This window comes from Heptranchias perlo, chromosome 27 (assembly GCF_035084215.1).
Source record: "Heptranchias perlo isolate sHepPer1 chromosome 27, sHepPer1.hap1, whole genome shotgun sequence".
Lineage (NCBI taxonomy): Eukaryota > Metazoa > Chordata > Chondrichthyes > Hexanchiformes > Hexanchidae > Heptranchias > Heptranchias perlo.
In genome coordinates this window covers 19,641,450-19,667,136 of record NC_090351.1, presented here as the reverse complement: position 1 = coordinate 19,667,136, position 25,687 = coordinate 19,641,450, and the positions used below count along the sequence as shown (strand labels likewise).

Sequence of the window (25,687 nt, the reverse complement as noted above, 5' to 3'; positions counted from 1 at the left end):
TTTCTAATCACTTCATCTGTCACAGGTAAAGTGCCTTAAGTACCTCAATGAGATACATTTGGCTCGTTAACTGTCATCCCGCTGGCTTTAATTGCCGGTGGGGCTTCTGGTTCTGGGTCGCCCGTGCGCACACAGGTGGGTCCCTGGGAAACTCGGGAGCCAGCTTCCGAACCCAAAGGGATTTGCGTGATTTTCGGAGCGCCCCGCCCCAACGCACCTGCATTTGCCTCTTAAAATCACCCCCAAAGAGTTTGTTGGTATGTGGGTGGTGGGGGTGTAGTGCGTGAAACAGTGGATGTGGCTAGTGGTGCAGTTGGTTGGAGATGCCACTTGACAGTTGACCTTACTCACCTTGACCACTCGTGTCAAAGCATTAAGCTTTTTCCTGCACAGCATCCATGTTCGTGGTGCTATGTGCCTGGCATTGACTTCGTCCCCTACTGTCTCCCACTACAGCGGGAGCATATGTCTGGAGGGCCTCTTGCCCCCCCTGTGGATATAGGATGCCCCTATTTCTGTCCATCTCTTGCACCAAGACCTCTAGTTCATCATCAGAGAACCTTGGTGCATGCTCTCTCGCAGGCCTGTTACAAACTCAGATCGGCAGATTGATGAGGTCTGGCGTGCAGATTGGAGGATGTGGGATTTGTAGTGCGCAACCTTTATTCAATGTTTTAACACAACTCAACAGTTTGTGAACAAAGGGATGGGATCTTCATCTGTGTTTTACGTGTGTGATGTCTGATCTCCATTCAGACTCTTTGCGGACCCATATCTTATATTTTGCAATAAGAGGTACAGGCTGCCTTTAAGAGGTGCAGGCTGCCTTTAAGTGGTGCAAGACACTCACGACATCGGAGGCTCCCCTGCTGGTGAGAAGTCACTGAATAAAGCAGCTCGGCCTGGCTGCTTGCAGGAATCAGGTAAATGACCAGAGAGCATGAATCTCACGTGCTACCTGCATCGCAGCGACCGGGCGTGGGTTAATTCGGGGGTAATCAAATTTAACCCCCATAGAATCATTGATCTTTTTTTCAATCTGTTCTTGGGGTGTGGTTGATGTTGGCACGATCACATTTATTGCCCAATCCCGAGTTGCCCTGGGTAATTGGCTGTGGGCTGCTTTCTTTAACCGTTGCAAGTCGTAATTGCTAGATTGCTTCAAATTATAATTAAGAGTCAAGTACTTAGTGTGGGACAGGAGTCACATGTAGGCCAGACTGGGTACAGGTGGTAGATCCCCTGAAGTATAATGAACCAGTGAACCAGTTGGGTTTTTACAACAATTTAGCAACTTACACTGTCAGTTTTCCTGGTGCTAGCCCACAAGTTAGCAGATTTCCTCTTTATTATCTTTATAACCTTTAATTCCTTCATTAATCAGATATTTATCCATTACCCTTCTAAAAGAATTAATCAGCACAACATTATCAGCACTTACTGGCAGTCTGTTCGACATAATAGGTCAGAAATCGCATAGTGCGGCGAGCAACGCTCACCGCAGCTCCTGTGAATTTAACTAACGAAAATACTTACTGTGGGCTCTGTGGCGTCCAATTGCTTGAATTTAAACTTTAAACAAAATGTGCGCTATCAACCCAGCCTCTGAGCAGTGTGAGTTGCCGCGCGGTTGGGAACGTCTGTGAGGAGAACATACGCCCACAAAATCTGTCAGGACAAGAAGTCATGCCCACAGATTCAGGCTACATTGCTCAAGCGGGCAAGCAGACTTCATTCATTTAAAGTTAGTATAATGGATGTCAATGTAAATAAAAACTACAATTTTTTAATAAAAAGCCAAAGAAATAATTGAATTAAATAAAAGGGAGAGAAGGGAAAAGTAAAAAAAATAATTTTTAAGTTTTAATTTTTTTTAATGACCAAAAACTATTAAAATAAGGAGTAATATTAGACTCCATATTTTTAAAATATAATTTGTAGTTGTTTGGCAGTGTTTAAGACTAATCGTGCTTTTAAAACTTAGTTTAGACCTGGTATGTTTAAGTATACCTGTTTGGTGGTATAATCAGTTACTTTCCAGCTGGGCAGATAAGCAAGTTTGTGCTTTTTCAATGATTTCTCTGATTGCAGCGCGTGATGTCCCTTTAATTCGAAGCTGACATATCACCGGCGAACCACAAGGAGCAAGTTCACGATTTCCGCGTTTCACTGCGCATGTGCAAACGTGGGAACTTGCTCCTTCAATTCACCACTAAAAACTGAGAGTGTCGTTGAGCTTCTCTGTTATTTGGGAAGCAATTTCTGGCCCAATGTATCTTTTAGTCTGTGGAGGGGGAAAAAAAATCTTCTCCTCTCTAACCTCACCTGAGGGTTGTTAATTATGTACTTATGTTTTGTAGAGCTATAGTTCTAATAAGATTTTTTAAAAATCTGCTTATACCTACACGATCAGTGTTTGAGCAATATGTGATGGTAGAGGCGCAAAAGGGTTTTCAGTAGGATGTAAGTAGGATCCTTTTTCAGTTGAGTTAACTGGAAAGTGACATGCATAACAATGGGAGATTGGAAACTTTGTGCTAGACTCGGTAATCAAGACCTGAGTCAGTACCAAAGGTGGCTATTAATGATTTTACAGCCAACTTGGCTCATTGATGGACTCTGGAGGGATTACCAGAGTCTGAGATACTTCCCACTTGCCTCCAAGTAACCCTGAAAGCCAATGTCCCAATATGTAAAGACTTGCACACCACCAGGTTATAGTCCAACAGTTTTATTTTAAATCACAAGCTTTCGGAGCTTACCTCCTTCGTCAGGTGAGTGAAGGGTTCTAAAAACGCATAGCATATATAGTCAGAGAACAATGCCTGGTGATTACAGATAATCTTTCCAACTGCCCCCTATCACTTCTCGGCTGGGAGATGATCACAGCAATCAAAGGTGTAGAAAGAGCGACGGTAGAGGGACAAGCAGTGGTCAGCTTAACAGTGCTCTATGCTGATAAGCTGGATGGTTTTAATTGGTCATAGATGAGCAGTATCCCGAAACAGATTTGGGGGTTCTTATATTGGCTCTTGCTTAGTTCTGTAGAACATCCCGCTTATCGGCTAGTGTGGCGTGTGCTGACTCTCTGCATGCTTTCAAGAGGGGGCTGGACCAATTCTTGGCTGGGGCAGAGATCACATCATATAGAAGGAAAGTGGATTAACAGTTAACATACGCGTGGTCAATGTGATTTCCTGGACTGGTATCGATCTCCTGAGGGGGGTCGGAGAGAAATTTTCCAGAGCTTTTACCTTTTTTATTTCCCTGTATTTTTTTTCTGTAGTTTTGCCTCTCACGGAGATTATTAAGCTACTTGGAGGTATGGAGTGTCTAGTCATGGTACTCTAGGTATCATGAGTGTGGAGCAGGCTTGGTGGACCAGCTGGCCTTTTCTTGCCTGTCGTTATTGTATGTTCGGATATTCATATGTATTCTGATGGTGAGAGACTATGTACTCCATTATCAGGCAAAGAGCAACTCTATTTGTATTCCTAAGTAGTTTGGTTTGGTTTGGAGACTATGAAGCATAATGATGGGCTCCTGCACATATCAGATATCTGGCTGACTACCATACAATTTCAGCAACTGAAAGCCATGCATGGTATCTCTTTTTAAAATATTTTCATCGGCGAATCTCTCTTCATAAAATAAAGTCCAACATCCTAAAATCACCCTTATAGCTTGTCATGTTTTGGGAATTTTCATTGTTATTTTCTTTGTGGAAAGGATGCTGTGATTGACTAATGGTTAATGGTTGAGTTTTAAAACAAAGTGAATTTGCATATGTTTCAAAAGAAAGGCAGTAGGCTGCAGGCACTGGATAATGTGTACAATAACAATAACTTGCATTTATAGAGTGCCTTTAACATAGAAAAATGACCCATGGTGCTTCACAGAGGCATAATCAGATGAAAATTGACACTGAACCAAAGAAGGAAATATTAGGAGGAGGGATGACCAAAAGGTTGATGAGAGGATTGTAAGGATGGATCTTAAAGGAAAGAGAGAGGGAGAGGTTTAGAGAGGGAACGAAAGAAAAGAAGACTTGCATTTATGTAATGCCTTTCACGACCTCAAGACATTCCAATACGCTTTATAGCCAATTAAGTACTTTTGAAGTGTGGTCACTGTTGTAATGTAAGAAACACGGCAGCCAATTTGCACACAGCAAGGTCCCATAAACAGCAGGATTTTGGCCCAGTGATGATGCAAAAATGATGACATTGTTTCAAGTCAAGATAGTGTGTGACCTAGAGGGGCAATTGGAGGTGATGGTGTTCCCATGACTTTCTTGACCTTCTTGGTGGTAGAGGTCACAGGATTGGGAAGTACTACCAAGGAAGCTTGGTGAGTTGCTGCAGTGCATCCTGTAGATAGTACAGACTACAGCCACAGTGTGCTGGTGGTGGATGGAATGCATATTGACCCAGTAGCAGGGTTGTCAATCAAGTATATGGCTCTGTCCTGGATAATGTTAAGTTTCTTGAGTGGTGCTGCAGCTGCACCATCCAGAGGAGTGTTGAAAATTCCATCACACTCTTGACTTGTACCTTGTAGATGAAAAGGAGGTGAGGCATTCATCACAGAGTACCGAACTTATGCCACATAGTCATGGTGTGGATACGGCTGGTTCAGTTAAGCTTCATTGGTGACAACCAAGATATTGATGGTGGGGGATTTGGTGATGAGAGTTCTGTTGAAGGTCAGGGGAAGGTAGTTGGGATTTTCTTGATCTGTCACTAAATTTTCTGGTGTTTTTTTTTCCACTGTGAAATTTGCATCAACAATTACGTATGAAAGTGTGACTTTCCTTGATGGTGGACACACTTCAATAGATAGCATAGTATATGTGTTGTGTACCAACTTTCATTGCTAGTGTTGTTCTGATTCTACAACTCATTGCATTTTCAGGATTTGGATAGGTGTTCATGCCAAACTAAATCCACTTCCCAAGTGACCCTCTTTTCCTTATACTTTGAACGATTGAATTTGAGCTTCATCGGGTGTATTTCATCAGGTGCTTGATTGACCCAATCCACATATGGGGGTAGAAATTTATTTTACATGCGTAAAATCGGCACCTAAGCATGCAATATGGAGTACACGCATGCACATTCCAGGCGAGTAGTACGCCGCCCATCATATTGGTAAAGGCTCCTGTAAAGGCGTTCAGGGCTAGCACCTGAAACAGGCATTAGGCCCTTTGCACATGGAATTAAGGGGGGCTAACGCCTGTTTGTGGCCCCTTTTCCAAAATTCGTTAGCGACTGTCAGCAGTTTCTCAGGCACTTAGCAGTTAAACCAGTGGGCCTTAAAGGGACCGCTGGAGGCTGCCTTCAGAAAGGCAAGTTTTTTTTAAAATTTACCTTACTGTGGAGCCGGGAGGAACATTAAATTCATGGGCTGCTGCCAGCGGCCACTCGCCCCCCCTCCTCCCAGATTCTGTTTATCGCTTGGGCTGGCCGATCTTGGTTCTTCCCGGGACTGTGAGCTGCCTCTGGGGCCCTGACTGCCCATCGCAGTAAACAAATGAGGCCGGCGGACCAATTCGGCGTGGACCTGCCACTGACACGTGCATGACACTGGGATTGAGCCCTGATTCGGGCGTGTACCAATTTCTAGACCAAGTACTTTGAGCCTGAATGAGTGATGCACAGGGAGCTGACTTCAATAGTATCTTGTTCAAATTTGTAGCATCACAGCAGTTTGGCAATGCATTGTGATGTGGTAATGGATTTTTGATGTTTGTCTGGATGTGTCAGCGTCAATTATAGGAAACAGCAGTGCAAGTGCAGTAAATGAAAAACAGAATATCTGAATTTCTACATCAGAAGCTATGTCTTTAAAGGGAAAAATCCTCCTGTTACCACATTTAATGCATCAAATTTACAGCATTTCCTTACTACAATAGCTTCAATGAAGTGATTCTTTTTGTTGCTACTGCAAATTTGATTCCTTCCTTTGCTCCTTATCCTTTCATGGAGATGCCAGAAATGTATAATGATGCATTTTTTTCAAATGCAGTATGGTTTTGAGTATATATATTATTTACATTTTTCACATTGTTCACTTATGAACACTTATTTAATTAAAACCTTTGTATGAATATTAGTCAAATATCTAAACTACACTGGGCATATCTGGTTGCATTATATTGAGTCAGCCATGGTTCATTGGGTAGCATTCTCGCCTCGGAGTCAGAAGGTTGTGGATTCAAGCCCTACACCAGTGACTTGAGCACAAAATCTAAGCTGACACTCCATTGCAGTACTGAGGGAGTGCTGCACTGTCGGAGGCGACGTCTTTCGGATGAGTCATTAAACCGAGGCTCCGTCTGCCCTCTCAGGTGGATGTAAAAGATCCCATACCACTATTCGAAGAAGAGTAGGTGAGTTCTCCTAGTGTCCGGCCCAATATTTATCCCTCAACCAACATCACTAAAACAGATATCTGGGCATTATCACATTGTTGTTTGTGGGACCTTGCTGTGCGCAAATTGGCTGCCATGTTTCCTACATTGCAACAGTGACTCCACTTCAAAAGTACTAAAGCGCTTTGGAACATCCAGAGGTCGTGAAAGGTGCTCTATAAATGCAAGTTCTACTTTCTTTCTTTACAGACAAAATGTACAACTCTTTTGCCCTTCGTGCCAGTAGTAGTAATGAAAGTTTCATGGGAGCTTTTTGCTACAGTCACAAAAAGAGAACACCTGACTCATAGTTTAATACACCTGAGGGACAGGCTAGACTAAAAAGAAGCTAGGGAGATCTCTGAAATGTGCTGAATTCTATGTTGTCTCTAAACATTGGGCCAGATTTTGCTGTGAGTGGTGAACGAACGGCACCTGATGTTCATTAGGCTTGCACTTGCCCATAGACTGTCCATGGGGTTTTGCACGGTAAGCTGCTGTCAGCGGGAGATCCAAACAGCGCAGCGTCCTCCACAGGGCATCTAGGACCTGTGAGAACAGGGCAAGCAACTGTGTGTCTCCTTAATCAATCAGATTGAAGAATCGTTAATGATCAGTGCAGAGTCTGAACCAGGAAGTGTAAGTTCGAATAGTGAATTCAATACCAAATCAGGTACAGGAAACAAAATAAAGAGAGGGAAAGAAAGATTGGATTAAAAGAGAGTGAAAAAAGAGACAGAAAGAAAAAGTTTTTATTAAAATTTAATTAAATTTAAAAAAAGATCTCCAACAATAATTAAAAGCTGAAGGAATGAGACTCCACACTTGTAAAAGTTATTTTTCAGTGCCAGAGAGGTTGTTTGGCAGTAATTAGCACTTACCGAGTCGCTAAAAAGGCCGCTAGACTGAATGGACAAGCCCTAACTTTTTGAGGCGAGTTTAGTCTGTATTTACCGCATCAGTACAGGAACTTCACACCGTTCAAAAATTTTGCAGGGCTACGCGGATAGGGCAGGGGAGTGGGACTAGCTGGATTGTTCTTGCATAGAGCCGGTACGGACTCGATGGGCCAAATGGCCTCCTTTCCGTTCCCTCTGTTTGATGCTCTTATTAAGTCAGCATGAAAAGTTTCGGTCATACAAACTTTTTTTTGTATCTCCTGTAAAGCACTGCAGCATTTCAATCTTCAGCAATCCCACAATATCCCGATGAGAAAACATAAACAGTTGTTGAAACAAACTGTAAGAATTGTACTATAAAAACTGTTCTACCACGAGAAAAAATCATTAGCTGTAGTTTGGTACTGCTACAAATATCAAGCCATAACCAGTTCCTAAATGTTTGATAACATTTATTATTCATTTGTAATAAACATGTCATGAAAGGATTAAAATATCTAAGAGGGGTAAATTTAACCTAATCCACCCGAAGGGAAACTGACAGGATCGGGTGCCAGTTTTATGATTCGCCCAATTTTACATTCCATTGAAGTCAGTTGGGGTGTAAAACAGGTGCCCGACCTGATCCTGTTAGTCTCCTGCCAGGCAGGTTAAGTTAAAGTTAAGCTTGGGCTGATAAATGGCGAGTAACATTCGTGCCACACAAGTGCCAGGCAATGACCATCTCCAACAAGATCCGATGGAAACGTACATTGAACCTTCCTGCAAAGCTCATTTGCCTATGGTGGAACGTAAAAATCAGCATAAACACCCTCCCCTTGACATTCAATGGCATTACCATTGCTGAGGTTCCCATCATTGACCAGAAACTCAACTGGAACCTCCACATAAATGCCATGGCTACTAGAGAAGCTCAGAGGCTGTGTATTCTGTGGCGAGTGGCTCACCTCCTGACTCCCTAAAGTCTCTCTACCACCTACAAGGCACAAATCAGGAGTGTGATGGAATACTCTCCACTTGTCTGGATGGGTGCAGCTCCAACAACACTCAAGAAGTTCGACACTATCCAAGACAAAGCAATCCTCTTGATCGGCACCCCATCCACTGGCTTAAACATCCACTCCACCCACTATCAGCGCACCATGGCTGCAGTGTGTGCTATCCACAAGATGCACTGCAACAACTTGCCATGGCTTCTTCGGCAGAACCTCCCAAACCTGCAACTTCCCCACCTTGAAGGATCAAGGGCAGCAGGTGCATGGGAACACCCATCACCTCCAAGTCCCTCTCCAAGTCACACACCATTCTGACTTGGACTTGTATTGTCATTCCTTTATTGTCGCTGGGTCACAATCTATAAGGATGGGCAATAAATTATGGCCTTGCCACCAACGACCACATCACAAAGAATGATTTTTAAAAATGTCCCCCTATATTTTTGTCACACTGTGTTCCACTGTCTCAGTTTTTTCTCATTATCCTGGACTAGGTAGAATTCTTGTTTAGATTATTACACTGAAAAAGAACAACAACATCCAGCAATGAACATGTTTTCTAAGTGATCATGATACTCCTGATCAGTGAGGCGTGCTGTTTGTTGTGGTCTCAAATTCCTGTGACTGCTTGCCAAAAGCGGCAAGCACTTCCATATCAACAGCTGCACATTCTCCTGCTTGTCAATCCACAGATACTGTCTCGTTGGCCTCTGGTTCAAAATGTTTTGTACCCAGTTGAAAACACAAAGGAGGCTCAGTGATTGTCACAATTTCTAATGCTTTTTTTGAAATTGCTAAATATTCTCAAAAAGAACAGAACTTAACATACAATATTAAAATGATAATAGATTAGGTTACTCATGTATGTAAAGCAATGTAAATCTACCCCCTCATTGTAAGTGTCAAATATATCAGCAATGTTTAAAATAAAATTTAAAATGGTAATGTGTTTATGTCAAAGTATAAGCCTCACCAAGTTGTTTGTCTGCAATGATTTTATAGCACCAGATCTGACAGCTACACATCCATTTCATAAATAATACTTACTACAGAGTGATGTGACAGCTCATACAGTATTAACATAGAAACATAGAAAATAGGAGCAGGAGGAGGCCATTTGGCCCTTCGAGCCTGCTCTGCCATTCAGTATGATCATGACCGGTCCTCTATCCAAATACCATATTCCCGCTCTCTCCCCATACCCCTTGATGCCTTCTGTGTCTAGAAATCTATCTAGCTCCTTCTTAAATATATTCAGTGACTTGGCCTCCACAGCCTTCTGTAGTAGAGAATTCCACAGGTTCACCACCCTCTGAGTGAAGAAATTTCTCCTCATCTCAGTCCTAAATGTCCTACCCCGTATCCTGAGACTGTGACCCCTCGTTCTGTTAGAATTTTATATGTTTCAATGAGATCCCCTCTCATTCTTCTAAACTTGAGTGAATATAGGCCGAGTCGACCCAATCTCTCCTCATAAGACAGTCCTGCCATCCCAGGAATCAGTCTGATGAACCTTCGGTGCACTCCCTTTATGGCCGGTATATCCTTTCTTAGGTAAGGAGACCAAAACTGCACACAGTACTCCAGGTGTGGTCTCACCAAGGCCCTGCATAACTGCAGTAAGACATCCTTGATCCTGTACTCAAATCCTCTTGCAATGAAGGCTAAACACATATTCTGTAGTTAGAACTTTGTGGTATTATAGGAATATGGGAATATACAGGACCAAAAAAAAATTAACCCATCTGACGAGCCCCAGAGTTCAAAGCTTTGTTAAAAATGATGGATGGGCTAGAATTTCCTGGATCGTACTTACACAGAAATTACGCCGAAATTTACGGTGGTTTCTGCGCTGAACTTGCCAGCGGGAATGTATGCCAAAATTTCCTGCAAAGCTTATTTGCCTATGGCATAACATAATAACCAGCATAAAACAAACGCGACTGCAGCACCATCAATAGGGAAACTATATCGGGGTTGCTGTTTCCTGCCATGATGCCTCACTCTCAGATCCTCCTGTTTCTGCTGCTCCTCTTCCTCTTCCATTATTATGCAGAATAGGGGTATGCCCATTGAGAAGGCAATTCCAGCAGCTTAGTCCTTCTGAACATGTGGCGGGGGGAAGGTGGGTGGCGGAGGGTTGAAAAATATCGAGTGCACTGAGACTGACTTCAGTTACGTATAGTCCAGGTCTTAGTAAGGAAAAGAAAAAAATTCCGCAGAAAATTGCTCTCAAGCCCCTGATATCTCAGTTACTCTGCTATCAGGTGACTTTGGGCCGTGCTGTGCCTAAATTTTTCGCAATAAATCTATGCCGGTGCAATATTTGCATAAATCTAGGAAACTTGCATGAGCTGATCTTCGACATGGGGGTGGAGCAATGTAAATGAGCGACAGAGGGTTTCAGCGGACATATCTCTGAAGTAGTGCAAACAATCTAGGAAATTCATGGATAGTGATGTTTCGGTGTAAAACGGGTGTAAATCCGTTGCAGCTACTGTGTTACACTGAATTTCCTAAAAAACTCTGCTCTTATGCCATAGTTACACTGAAGCTTTCTGGGAGATTCTGAGCCAATGCACCAGTTTAGTGCATAAGCAAAAATTAAGAATTTCTGTATGGGGACTAATTCTGATTGACAGGACCTGTAAGTACAATCGTGTTATGCTAGGTGGTAAGAGGGTGTCAGATACTCCCTCTTTATCCATGTCACTTTGGATTTTGAATTGGTTAGTTTCTTTTATAAGTTTTTGATTTCATTTTTTTAACTGGTGCTACTGTGATCAAAAGGAAAATTTCACATATTGATGCTGTCTTTTTTTTTCCCCTGATGGCAAAGTGTTTTTTTTACTTTATAATCTTTGGAGCTTCTGTTTTTAATATGTCCTTACACCATTGATTACTGAAGTAATTTTACATTTGCTGATTATTAATTGATAAATCAAGCGATCAATGAGCAGTTAATCAGTAAATATCGGATGTTAAGAGTTGTGATTGCATTTTCCTGCACCATAGAGTCATAAGCAATCAGTAACCCTCTCCATCTGACAGCTAGCTCACCCTTTGTACTTTCTCATTGCAGGTGGAGTCTGCGTGGCCCAGTCATTGAAGATTCCACGAGACCCAAAGCGAGCAGAGTTTGACAAAATTATCAAGCGTCTACTGGAAACCCCGAATGCACGTGCAGTCATTATATTTGCAAATGAAGATGACATCAGGTGAGTCTTGATACTGCAGGTGAAGGAAGCCTTAAATTCAAAAGCTCAGTGCTAGATGGTTAAATTGTAGATAATAACAAACTAGGAGAGGTAGCTGAATCAGAGGAGGCAGTCCAAGAACTATGAATTAGATACAATGTGTAAGTATTCTGAACCATGGTGGTAGGCATTTACTACAGATAAAGGGAAAGTATTGGACATGAGAAGAAAAAAACAGATGTCATACATATTCCAGGGGTTGGGATGAAAAAGCAAAAGGCCACATTGAAAGAAGCCTAGGAGTTGTAATAAACTCAGTGTTCAACATGTCCAATCACTGCAGAGCAGCAATCAATGAAGCACATAGAACACTGAACTACATATCGAGAACAGTGGAGGTAGAGGAAGTCATGCTAAACTCTATGGCACTCTAGTCTGACCATACCTTGAATACTGAAACAAGAAGGGATCATTTCAAGCCCTGCAAATGGTGCAGGGATAAGCCAAGACTAATCCCATAACATAAGAAATAGGAGCAGGAGTAGGTCATACGGCCCCTCGAGCCTGCTCTGCTATTCAAGAAGATCATGCCTGATCTTCTACCTCAGCTCCACTTTCCTGCCCAATCCCCATATCCCTTGATTCCCTTACAGTCCAAAAAACTATCTATCTCAACCTTGAATATATTCAACGACTGAGCATCCACAGCCCTCGGGTAGAGAATTCCAATGATTAACAACCCTCTGAGTGAAGAAATTTCACCTCATCTCAGTCCTAAATGGCCGACCCCTTATCCTGAGTCTACGTCCCCTAGTTCTAAACTCTCCAGCCAAGGGAAACAGCCTCTCGGCATCTACCCTGTCAAGCCCTCTCAGAATCTTATGGGCTCAATTTTGAAATGGTGGCGGGTTGCCAGCCTGATTGACAGGCTGGTTGCCGACAGGAGCTGCAATGCTGGGGGTGGGGGGAGAGAAAGAGAGAGAGAGAGAGATGTCATCTGGCACTGGAACAGAGAGTGGCGGGCGCTAAAGATCGGTGGGGGGGGGAGAGGGAGATCGGAGTGAGGAGAGGGAGATCGGAAAGGGAGACATCAGGGGCTGGGAGGGACATCGGGGGGCCGTCGGAGAGGGAGACATCGGAGCAGGGTGGAAAGGTAGGTTTATTTTGTACTTTAACTTTGTGCAATGGTTTTTTATTTAATTTATTTTGTTTATTTTTGCCTGATCCGTCCCTTCGCTCCTGGTTTCACCAGGCGTGAATCGGAAGCTGTGGGAAAGCCGCCCAGGTAAATTTAAAATTGTTTTCGGTATCTACTATGTCAGAAATAAAGTACCTTAAGTACCTCAATGAGGTACATTTGGTTCTTTAACTATCATCCCGCCGGCTTTAATTGCCGGCGGGACTTCTGCGTTCGGGAAGCGTGTGCACACAGGGAAACCTGGAAGTCGGAAGGTTGGGGCCTTTCATGTCCCCCCGCCCCCCCAACACACCTGCAATTTCCTTTGAAAATCGGGGTCTATATGTTTCAATGAGATCACCTCTCATTCTTCTAAACTCCAGAGAGTGTAGACCTATTCTACTCAACTTCCCCTCATAGGACAACCCTCTCATCCCAGGAATCAATCTAGTGAACCTTCGTTACACCAACTCTGAGGTAAGGAGACCAAAACTGTACACAGTATCCCAGGTGTGGTCTCACCAAAGCCCTGTACAGTTGCAGCAAGACCTCCCGACTCTTGTACACCAAATCCCTTGCAATAAAGGCTAACATACCATTTGCCTTCCTAATTGCTTGCTGTACCTGCATGTCTGTGTTTTGTGTACGATGACACTCAAGTTCCTCTGAAATCCAACATTTAATAGTTTCTCACCATTTAAAAAATATTCTGTTTTTCTATTCTTCCTACCAAAGTGAATAACCTCACATTTCCCCACATTATACTCCATCTGCCACCTTCTTGCCCACTCACTTAACCTGTCTATATCTCTTTGCAGACACTTTGGGTGGGATTTTAACTGTGAACAACGGATGGGTTGGGGGCAGGGGGGCATTGAAAATTTCCTCCAACCCACCCATTTCCGGTTTTCACCGGGACGGTACGGGACTGCTCCCAGGAGGCAGTTTGGTCACTAAAACCTTTCAGGGAGGCTGCGGGCCTCCTTTTCGAAGGGTTTTGCGATTTTAGCCTCTGGGGGCCGGGATTCCTGGACCTTCTCCTTCATGCCGCATGAGAGGAGGTGAGAAGGTCTGAAACTGCAGGTAAGTGCCTTTGTGCCACAGCTTTTGGGCCCTGAGGAGTAGGAGTGCTTCCCCCAGGCCCAACAAGCCTACCTGCAGCGACCCCCTGCTACGATCACGGACCCCTGTGATGACTGCTGATCCCGACCCCCCCCCCAGTAACTGACCCACCACTGACTGACGCCCAATCGCCCCCTATGACCCCAATCTCCGCCCCCCCCCCCACCCCCGACGACTGACTGTACTTCCAGGTTTCCCGGCCGCGATTCGACCCCCCGCCCCCTTCCCGGCTCCGAGTCAAAATCCTACTCTGTGTCCTCCTCACAGCTTACTTTCCCACCTAGCTTTGTATCGTCAGCAAACTTGGATACATTACACTAGGTCCCTTTATCTAAGTCATTAATGTAGATTGTAAATAGCTGAGGCGCCAGCACTGATCCTTGCGGCACCCGACTAATTACAGCCTGCCAACCAGGAAATGACCCATTTATCCCTACTCTCTGTTTCCTGTCCTTTAACCAATCCTCTACCCATGCTAATATATTACCCCCAACCCATGAGTCCTTATCTTGTGTAACAACCTTATGTGCAGCACCTTATCAAATGCCTTTTGAAAATCCAAATATACTACATCCACTGGTTCCCCTTTATCTACCCTGCTCGTGACATCCTCAAAAAACTCAAATAGATTTGTCAAACACTATTTCCCTTTCATAAAACCATGTTGACTCCGCCTAATCATATTATGACACAAAAACTAAATGTCCAAGTTATAAGGAAAGCCTAGAGAAGTTTGGCCTGTTCATTCTTGAAAGAAGCGGATCTTGTAGATGGTACAGAAAAGTTAAATCCAGAACACAACCTCCAATTAAACCATGATAGCCAACCAGGGGACACAAGTTCGAACTGGTGAAATATCAATTTATGATGTCAGAGAGCTTAATGTCACACAAAGAGGATTCAACACATGGAATGGACTTCTGGGAGGCAAAAGTCACTTAAGAAATATTTGAATGCTGCCATGAGGGGCTTTAGGGTCTTTCTAAGGAGATCTAAGTTGGGCTGCATGGGCTGCTCATTCGTAACTATCTTCTGATATAACATCATGTGATATAAATTCAAAAGTAATAGACTAGCTGTATAGTAAAAATCGTGTTCTATTTTTACATCAGCTAATCCATAATGGAAAACTGTGCTCATTTAAAACAATTATTGTGAATCAACTGATCCATGAGACATGACACATTTTCTCAAGCATACAACACGATACAAAATAAGCAACTAAAATCTAATTAACCCTCCCCCCCAAAATACAAATTGCTTTCTACTCTGCAAGCTGCTCCTAAAGGATGATATTAAGAAATAATAATAAATTCCATCTCCTTCATTTTTAAGGTTGCTAAGGAAAAATAACGCAGAGGTAATAATGATGAAGTCAAAAAGCTGCAAGTGCCAGTAGCGTTACCTTTTTCCTAAGGGATCATTCACAACTTACTTGTCAAATAATATATTGCGGTTCCATAATAGGTGCAGTGACCAAATTAGTTTTCAGAGCGCAGTAATCAATTTTGTGCCATATCTCCAGGCATAGCTTTTGCTTCCAGCAAATAAGTATCAAAGTAATTTCTTTCATGTTCTTTTTGTGTAGGCGGGTGCTGGAGGCGACAAAAAGGGCCAATCAGACCGGCCACTTTCTGTGGGTCGGATCCGACAGTTGGGGCTCCAAAGTGACACCAGTGCTGCAGCAGGAGGAAGTAGCTGCAGGAGCTGTCACTATCCTTCCCAGGAGGGTTTCAGTCCGAGGTGAGAGAATGTGGCCTCGTACCTCAGGAGATCCATTTCTTTTTCTCCTTGTCTTATTAACAGAAATGACTGCAAATTAATAACAAACCTATTAATTGATCTTGTTTTAAACTTGCAGTTCCTTTTTCACAAGTCTTCTGCAGACTGTAATTGAAATTTATAATATGTCCTTCTGTAGAAGTTCTGTGATCACAATCATTTTTCTTTTGGTGGTTATTTTATCTCTTCGAGGGTTGAGCAAAACTAAAAAAAAAAGGCTAAGCTTATTAAATAGCTCAGTGAGTAAATGCAAGGCTCTATCCAGACCAGGAAAATTCCAGGTTTGATCCTTAGTTTACGATGAGTTAGCTGATTTCATTTGGTGTGACATTAGGGCTTCTTCAATTGACCTTAATATCCCTGGCCTAGTGAAGGGAAAAAAGCAGACCAGGGTGGTTATCCTGGTCATTATCTAGTGAATCACTGCTGGAAATGCATGTATGTGGATGCCAGACAGGAATGGGATCAGGGTTGGTTGCAAAGGTTCTGTATTCTATCAGCAGCAGTCAAACTGCTCTCAGGAAAGGAGGTGTAATGGCAGGGGGGAGAAAAAATAATTATCACAGGTTTGCATTTATATTAAATTCTTTTGGTGCCTGACAGTTTTGCTGAGTTCTTCTGCTAAGGTTGTAGAGGATGATCAGGTCTAATGAGCTTAGGACACAGCTAGTGCTCAGGTCCCCAGACCGCTTTGCAATTGGCACTTGCATTGGAAACTTCAGCCTCTGCGCTTAATTTCCTGAGGTGCCCACCATTGCATTATCCACATCACTAAATCAGGATTATCGAATGTAAATAATCTATGCATTTAATAGTATAAAACTTTAATTATGCAAACAACATCCTATCTTTTATGCTTCAGCTATCCCTCAAACTGCATTTGTCACATCGTCCAGTGCAAGTTTCTGTGTTATACTTGACAACAATATCAAAAAACAAAGGCAGCCAGGCTATCAACATAAGGGGAGAGGCCGGGGGGCGACCACTCCCATAGTCGGGAGTTTGTGTGTCCTGACTCTCATTCGGAATTGATCATGATGTAATCCAGGCATACCCTCACTGTTAACGAGCTAAAGTAGGCCCTACCTGTGGGCCCAGGTCAAGGCTGGGACCTGGTCTCCGAAGATCAGGGGCTCAATTTATTTTATTTTTAGAACACTGACACTGGGCAACCCTCCCACCCCCCACCACCCACCCCCCCACCACCGTCACCCCCAACCCTGCCGAGTTTCAGCCCCTGTTTAGTAGAGGGAGCGCTGAAGAAGCACCCCAACCCACCAAAGGCCTGCTCCTTCTGATTCTTCAACCTGATCCGGCAAACTTTGGTGGGGCCAGCGGTGGAGTTCACCTGCAGTCATGAATCAGGCATAGCTGCCAGGACCACATCCCAAAATAAGAACATAAGAACATAAGAAATAGGAGCAGGAGTAGGCCATCCGGCCCCTCGCGCCTGCTCCACCATTCAATAAGATCATGGCTGATCTTTTACCTCAACGCCATTTTCCTGCACCATCTCCATATCCCTTGATGCCTTTAATATCTAGAAATCTATCAATCGCTGTTTTGAATGTACTTAATGACTTGAGCCTCCACAGCCCTCTGGGGTAGTGAATTCCAAAGATTCATCACCCTCTGAGTGAAGAAATTTTTCCTCATCTCAGTCCTAAATGGCCTACCCCTTATTCTGAGACTGTGACCCCTGGTTCTAGACTCCCCAACCAGGGAAAACATCCACCTTGCATCTACCCTGTTGAGCCCTGTAAGAATTTTGTATGTTTCAATGAGATCACCTCTCATTTTTGTAAACTCCAGAGAATACAGGCCTAGTCTACTCAATCTCTCCTCATATGACAATCCTGCCATCCCAGCAATCAGTCTGGTGAACCTTTGTTGCACTCCCTCGATGGCAAGAATGTCCTTTCTTAGGTAACAAGACCAAAATTGTACACAATGCTCCAGGTGCGGTCTTACCAAGGCCCTATATAATTGCAGTAAGACGTCTTTACTCCTGTACTTAAATCCTCTTGTAATAAAGGTCAACATATCATTTGCTTTCCTAATTGCTTGCTGCACCTGCATGTTAGCTTTCAGTGACTCATGTACAAGGACACCCAGGTCCCTTTGAACATCAACATTTCCCAATCTCTCACCATTTTAAAAAATAATCTGCATTTCTGTTTATCCTACCAAAGTGGGTAACTTCATATTTTTCAACATTGTATTCCATCTGCCATGTTCTTGTCCACTCACTTAGCCTGTCTACATCCCCTTGAAGCCTCTTTGCATCCACCTCACAACTCACATTCCGTCCTAGTTTTGTGTCATCAGCAAACTTGGAAATATTACATTTGATCCCCTCATCCAAATCATTGATATAGATTGTGAATAGCTGGGGCCCAAGCACCGATCCCTGCGGTACCCCACTAGTCACAGTCTGCCAACCTGAAAAAGACCCGTTTATTCCTACTCTCTGTTTTCTGTCTGTTAACCAATTCTCAATCCATGCCAGTATATTACCCCCAATTCCACGTGCTCTAACTTTGTTCACCAACCTCCTGTGTGGGATCTTATCGAGAGCCTTCTGAAAATCCAAATACACCACATCCACTGGTTCCCCCTTATCTATTCTGCTAGTTACGTCCTCAAAGAACTCCAATAGGTTTGTCAAACATGATTTCCATTTCATAAATCCATGTTGACTCTGCCAAATCCTATTATTATTTTCTAAGTGTTCTGTATCACAACCTTTATAATAGATTCTAGCATTTTCCCTGCTACTGATGTCAGGTCTGTAGTTCCCTGTTTTCTCTCTCCCTCCTTTCTTAAATAGTGGGGTTACATTTGCTACCCTCCAATCTGCAGGGACCATTCGAGAATCTATAGAATTTTGGAAGATGACAATCAATTCATCCATTATCTCCATAGCCACCTCTTTCAAAACCTTGGGATGTAGATCATCAGGTCCTTGGGATTTATCGACTTTCAGTCCCATTAATTTCTCTAGTACTATTTTTTAATAATTTGCAGGCTAACACATTGAAAACAGTATGTGTGCACGCAGACTCTCATTGCAGACATCATGCTTTCTTATCAATAGACTACAATCTTAAAATACTGTGCACATCTGAGCTGAAACCAGAAACTGATGAGCGCATTCAATTTACAAAGTTCCCTGACTAAACAGTAATTAAACAGTGAACAACCTAATTAATAATTAGACTATGTGGCATTTAAGGGACATAAAATACCATTATGAGCAAAATAAAACATTGTGTATTAACACTCCTGGCCTTACAGATCAATGAATCATCTGACTTATCTTGAGCAATGTCATGAGAAAGCCATTAGTTTTTAAGATATTTATTTAATGTTCTTTCCTTTGTAAAACTATCCCTCATCCTTGTTCAACCTGACCCAGCCACCTCTCTGTTGATGGGGTGGCTGCTTAGTGGGCGTCCATTGTGCCACCAATGTCCCTGTAGCTGGCTGCTAGCTGTGGCTCTCTCCTCTTTCTTTTCCTCCAGCCACATACAGATGGTGTACTCTTTGCTTGGTTCCTCTCTACTTGTGGCAACTGAGAGTGGGAAATTAGTGGCTGGAGATCAAACCTACACTCCTCCCTCACTCTTTGACTCTCAGCATTTTATGTATATATATATATTTAAGCATATGTATTAAATCTTTACATTTGTATGAAGGCTAGAGTGTCATACAGACACACTTGTCTCCTGGTTTGCAGTTTCAGAAGGATAGAAATGAAATTGCAAATATGCCATTCAATAGTGTAGTAATAGCTTCCCCGTGGTCTAATTGTATTGAGTTTTTTTGATTATAATATGGAGTTCTTTGCCTTCCAGATACACTCAAATTATTAACTGAAGGAACGTTCAGTTTGAACTGGATTCTAAAATGAGTGAATAAAGTTCCAATTTTTGCCCATTTAGTGGCGTTAGTCATATGAAAGCTTTGATTTGTGAGTCTCTGAACGAATAATGACTGCCATCTTTAAATAGTGTTCACCCAGTGGTGAGAATGTGGAATTTGCTAACACATGGAACGGTTGAGGCGAATAGCATAGATTCATTTAAGGGAAAGCGAGATAAATACATGAGGAAGAAAGGAATAGAAGGATATGTTGATAGGGTGAGATAAAGTGAGGTGGGAGGAGGCTCGTGAATAGCATAATCACGGCATGGACCCTTTGGGCCGAGTAGCCTGTTATCTGTGCTGTAAAATTCTATGTCGTTCTATATAATTCTATGTAAATCTACTTGAATCTCACCCAGTTTAAAACTTGATATGATCAAATGTGCACCTAGTTTAACCTGGAGTATCACCATTTGTATTCCCTTTTTAAAATGATAAGCTGTGGAAAATTATAATTAACATCAATATTATTTTTTCCTGTTTATTGTATTTGAATGTTGCTAATATTGTTGAATAGCGGGGCTGGTTTGACCTTGGCAGCATAAGAAAGTTACACTAACGTGGAATTGAAATGAGAAGACAGCTGAAGATCCTTGGGTTAATGTATAGATCTCTGCTGCTGTTAATTTATTTAGTGCACATCAATGGCTGATGTGAGAGCTTTTAGAACAGCCACATGCCTGATTCTTGCATCAACTGGGCTAATAATCAGTGTAAGAGCCAGGTGAATCTCCAGCTACATATTTAGAAATAAAATACAGGAGAGAAGTGAAATGAGTCGGGGAGGCTGATTCAGAAGCCTACCTTTTGCAATCCCCCAGCTCACTCACTCACTCGCGTGTTCACTCACTCACTCACTTACAGTATATCGCCATGTAAACTATGTTTGAAATAGTGTTTTGTAGCCAGCATTTTGGCACATGTTCTCTTTCTGTTTCTTTAGGCATTTCCTAACAACCAAGCACAGCTCCCAGTGCCGCACACAAAGCCAGCACCTCACACCTTCTGCACCATCAGTCCACTTGTTACAAGCACCTGTGCAGATACATCCACTCGGGGGGGACTGAGATAGTTGGTTTGAGGAGGGATCACTGAGTGGAATACTAGCCAGGATGATTAATGATATGGATGAGAAACTATCTTTTTATGAAGAGAAACTCAGGAGCAGAGAAGGCTAGCTAAAAGGAGATTTAATAGAGATTTTTAAAATTATGAACAGTTTTCATGAGCATTTCCCTAAGAGAGATAAATCTGCCCCAGTGTGTGCTCATAAATCTGGTCATCCTATTTCTGAGATGTTTAGGCACATAAGTTAAAAGTTGCAACCCAATATTGTGCTTCTATCTATCTCTGCAATCTCTGTTATCACGATCTTCTCTATACTGATGGGTCATTCTAAACTTCTTTACATTTACTGTCCATTTCTTTCACCCAAACACTCTGCTCTATCTCTGTCTGATTTACCACTGTCCTTTGATCTTTACTGTTCAAGGGACTGATCCCTTGTATCCCAGGCATTGAGACAGGAACCTTGTAAAATGGAGGAAATGAATTTCTAAAACAATAAATTATCTTGATATCATGTAACTAAGACATAAATAAGAAACACGATTTAGGAATGATAGTTTGTCTAAAATTAAATCATTTCTTAACTGGACAGATTTATGGGCCCCGATATTAGAGTGGAAGTGGGATGGCAGCGGGGGGGGCGGGGGTGAATGGGCACGTGGGTAACCCGCCCAATAAAAAATGTCCATTCCCCACGCGATCATGATTCAATTGGTGCCACTTAATGTGGCTTCTGGTTTGCCGTCTGAAAACTGCGCAGTGGACAGACTGTGCACCCACATCACAGGCTGTCAGCTGGAGGAGCTTTATTTAAAGGGCATTCCTCCAATGGCTTTTCCTGGAGCAAACATCCACACACCACAATGGAGCAGCACAGGGGCAAGGCTGCTCCAAGATTCAACAATGCCTCACTCCGGTTGTTACTGGATGGGGGGAGGAGGAGGAGGGATCTATTTTACCCGGCGGACGGGAGGAAGTGGCCTGCCTCTGCCACCAAGAAGGCCTGGCTCAAGGTGGCAGAGGAGGTCACCAGCAGCAGCAACATCTCCCGCACCTGGGTCCAGTGCAGGAAGCGCTTCAATGACCTAACTAGGTCAGCCAAAGTGAGTACACTTACTGATTCTCCTACATTCCGTCTTCCACATCACCGCCCCCACCCCACAACTCCTTCTGCACTGCCAACACTACTCTATCACATCACTCCTCACACCCACTCAAACCTCATCCTCAACTTACCTGCACTTCCTCATTATTTCTTCACCTCCCCATTAGTCACCCCACCACTACTACTGAACCCAATCCTCATTCAATGTCATGGCTCTGTCTTGTACTGACCCTCTGATGCATCTCTTTCACAGTCAGCCTCACCCAAAGCAATGCATTCATCGGTTGGCCACTTCACCATCACTCACTCACACGTCTGTACTTTCTCCCCTTATAGGAGAAGAGAGCTTAGAATGCACGGGAGAGGGCGAGGACCGGAGAGGGGCTGCAACGAATTGTCGTTCTCACAGAGGCGGAGCAGGAGGCGCTGGAGCTCAGCCGAACCCTCGAGTGCTTGTCTGTCCGGGACGCCGAGACTGGCAACCGACAAACATGTGGTGACACAACTTTAACATTCATCACACACAATATGAATTGATGTTAACATGCCTTGCCATCTTCAGCACCTCAGTATGCTCATCACAACATGACATTTCTCTGATGATGCTTAATATTGCCTTCTGTTCTCTTCCAGGGCCTTCGACGACTGCTGTGGCGGCAGAGGGCGACTCCTGAGAGGACCTGCCGGCCTTTGAGGGTGCACCGTCACATCTTAGCGAGCCATCCACCAGCAAAGATACTCACAGCTCGGTGGGTCCTAGTCCTCAGTTAGTTGGGCTGGCACCTGGTGAGTTACCACACACGTGAGCATGAGCAGACACTGGTGGCAGGGGCAGCTGTGGAGAGTCCGCGTCGGTGGGAGCACTCCTCTCCAGGCTCTGCTCAGCTGGACGCAGATGCGGAACCCTGGGGGCCATCCTTTAAAAGGAGAACGATCGAGGGTCAGCAGCACATTTCCGAGGTACTGGAACAGGTGCCACGCACAGTCCACAATAGCGCAGAGGATGGAGGAGTCCAACTCCTGCATGAGTGGAATGATGGCACAGGTACGGGAGGGAATCTCTGAGATAGTGTCACAGGGACGTGAGCAACTCTCTGAGATACTGTCACAGATAAGTGCAGGAACGTCTGCAATGGAGAGAATGCTAGCCTCCATTGAGCTTCAAGCACGGCTCACAAATGAGTCCATTCAGGCCCTGACAACGGCCGTTCGGATTCAGGCTGAACAACATTCTGCTGCCTTAAACAGGCAGACAGATACACTAGCACTGGCCTTACAAGGCCTCACACATGTCCTCCAAACTGTTGTCCAGCACAATGGGAGGAGTGATGTGGGCCTGGCCCAGGGAGGGATGATGGCGAAAGGAGACATGGAAGTGGGGACGCCACTCAAAGCACTCCCACATCTCACCCATTGCCACTGTAGGTGGCTGAGTCTGCCCCTCCACAGGTGCAGGGGGAGCAGTCTTTGGAGGGGCCCTGACGGGGTCCAAAACCCAGAGGGCATAGGCCCAAAGCATTTAATCGGTCAGGGCATGAACATGAGCAACCTGCCACTACCTCTGCTGCAACCACAGAGATGCACCACGTAGGAGTAGTCGTAAGAGAAAGGCGAAGGTTTTGTGAGCATGAAGGGGATGCACAAGGGTATTTGTCAGACTGTCATGTTTTTTATTTATATTTAGTTTTTGTTAAAGTAACATTAAATTTTATACTTGTCACCACTGCTACCACATCTTGCCCATTCTTGACTGGCTTTTGTGATAGGGCCCTTTCATATGAGGTTCACCATGAATGGCGACACTTGATGCCACTCATTGGGTCACTTTACAGTGGGTGTATGTGTAGTTGCAGGACCGTTTTGTGCAGAGACGGTTGGGCTGCCTGGAGTGGGCGCTGCTCTTTCCAGGTGGTGTGAGGACTGGACAGTTCACACTTTCTGATGTTAGGAGAACCGTTCGCATATCAGTGACTCCCTGACCTCACGAGCAGCCAGGTGAGCCGCTGCTCTGCCCATGGGTTGCTCCTCCTCGTCCTCGTCCTCCTACATGTGGGTGGCAGATGTGGATGGGGCCTCCTCAAGCGGCACCCCTCTCTGTTGTTGCCCTCCGTGCTCTTGTGCAGGTGCCTGTGGCGCAGCACTGTGTTGTGGAGCTCCAAGTGGCGGAGGTGGACGCCGTGCCTGGCGAGGCTGGTGACGTTGCTCGTCCTCAGATGTAGTGGTGAATGAAGCCATGGCGCCCCCATCATGACGCTGTGAGTTTGAAGAAGTCCGCAAAGTAGTTAAATATGTGTGAACAGAAGAATTTTGAGTGGAAAGTAAGAATTTTCAGTGAAAACACAAAGGTCTCACAGCCACAACTTTGTCTGAAAGAACTGAGTGCCTTGCTACAATAAGTGACCTTTTCTCCCCATCTGTCAAAGAAGCTGGCTGAAACATGTCTGTTGCAACATGGAGCGTTTCCCACAGCATGGGAAACACGCTGAGGATGCTTCAAAATCGCACCCCTGCCTCAATGTGGAGAAAATGAAGTCGTTCCACTATTTAAACTATCTAGATAACGGTGTCAAGTACCATACCGCCAGCATTAATTGCTGGTGGGACTTCCGCATTCGGGAGGCGCGCGCACCCAGTCGCGTCAGTGGGGAACCCGGAAGTCTGCGGGTTGGAGCCGGGTTCTGAACCCGAATGGGATTTCCCCGTATTTTGGAGCCCCCAACGCACCCGCAATTTCCCGGGAAAATTGAGCCTGTGTTGTCTGATGTACTTCTATGTTTCTCTTTGAGAACTCAGAGTGGTATGTACTGTGAGCTCTCACCACTAAGGTTTCTAGTTATGTTCAGACAGTCAGTGGAATTCAAAAAAAAACTTACATTTAACTAACATTTTCAGTCACATACCTTTTTAATGATCCAATTTGGATTTTCTGTTCCAATAATTATTTGGCACCTTTTTATTTTTCTAAACATCATACATTATCAAAGAGTAAAAGCAACTGAGAGGAAATGACTATTTTTCAACCAAAGAAGTCAAAATAACCTGATAATCATTACAATGGTGAACTGGAATGATTAATTCTGATGAGGTGATGACAGCAGTCATGTTTTAGAAGTTAGGCCCTGATTCATGAATGATTCATTTTCAGATTGAAACTGATGCTTTTACTTGTTTGCTCTCAGGTACCAGGTGACATTAATAACTGCTCATGGGAATATGCCGTCAAACATTCTCTCAAACACTGAGATGCTTGTAGGATATTAGGGATACAAACAGTTTTAATACCTCATAGCTATGGTGAAAATCCCTTTTTAAGTGTAGCATACCTTCGGAGGGAAACTCATGTTGCACTTTTGATTCCAGTGTTCAAATTCAGAGTAACTTTTAATTCAAGTGATTTTTTTTTCTTTAACAGTTTTACATGGATATTCACTAAGTTGATGTTTGTAGAATTAACCTAGTTTCTGATTGCCTTCACAGAATAAATTTCCCAGCCAGCGTTGTGTTTCACTGAATTTTTCTTTCTGAAATTACAGATTATTGGACTAAAACTTCTAGAATGGACAGGGTTATCAGTTGGAGGGGGAAGGGGTTCCTAGTTAAACAGTGAGATTTCTCTTCAGCTTTCCCATTTCATTGGGAAAATGTTACAGTTCAGTGTCTAACTTCTCTATCTGCTACAGTCAATTAGACAAAGGTCGTGGTTGCACACCTGAATTTCTGATGTATGCTTCTGGCAGGTGAGGTTCCCTGTTGGAAACATAAATTCAGAACATTACCATAATGTCTAACAAAAGCACAAATCTGTTCTTTTTAAATGGGTTTATCTTTCCATTAATCATTGTAAACCCTCTTCCAATATGACCATCTAACAACTAGTGCTTGGCTTACACACTACCAATTCCAAAGTCTCAATCCTCCCGCACAGCTTTATTTCAGACATCTGACCCCCAAATAAAATACTTCTTGCTCTAGTCGCTAAAATATGGATGATTGGATGATTCAT

General features: G+C 43.6%; 1 protein-coding gene across 5 annotated transcripts in view; it reads left to right on the top strand.

The window, feature by feature from the left end:
• Positions 1-25,687, top strand: part of LOC137344446 (metabotropic glutamate receptor 4-like) — a 922,939-nt gene that overhangs the window by 406,643 nt on the left and 490,609 nt on the right. For all 5 annotated transcript variants that reach the window (XM_068007420.1, XM_068007417.1, XM_068007416.1 and 2 more), the window contains exons 4-5: positions 11,389-11,524; positions 15,391-15,545. In XM_068007420.1, coding sequence (XP_067863521.1) covers positions 11,389-11,524; positions 15,391-15,545 — 291 coding nt within the window. The remainder of the gene's footprint in view (positions 1-11,388; positions 11,525-15,390; positions 15,546-25,687) is intronic.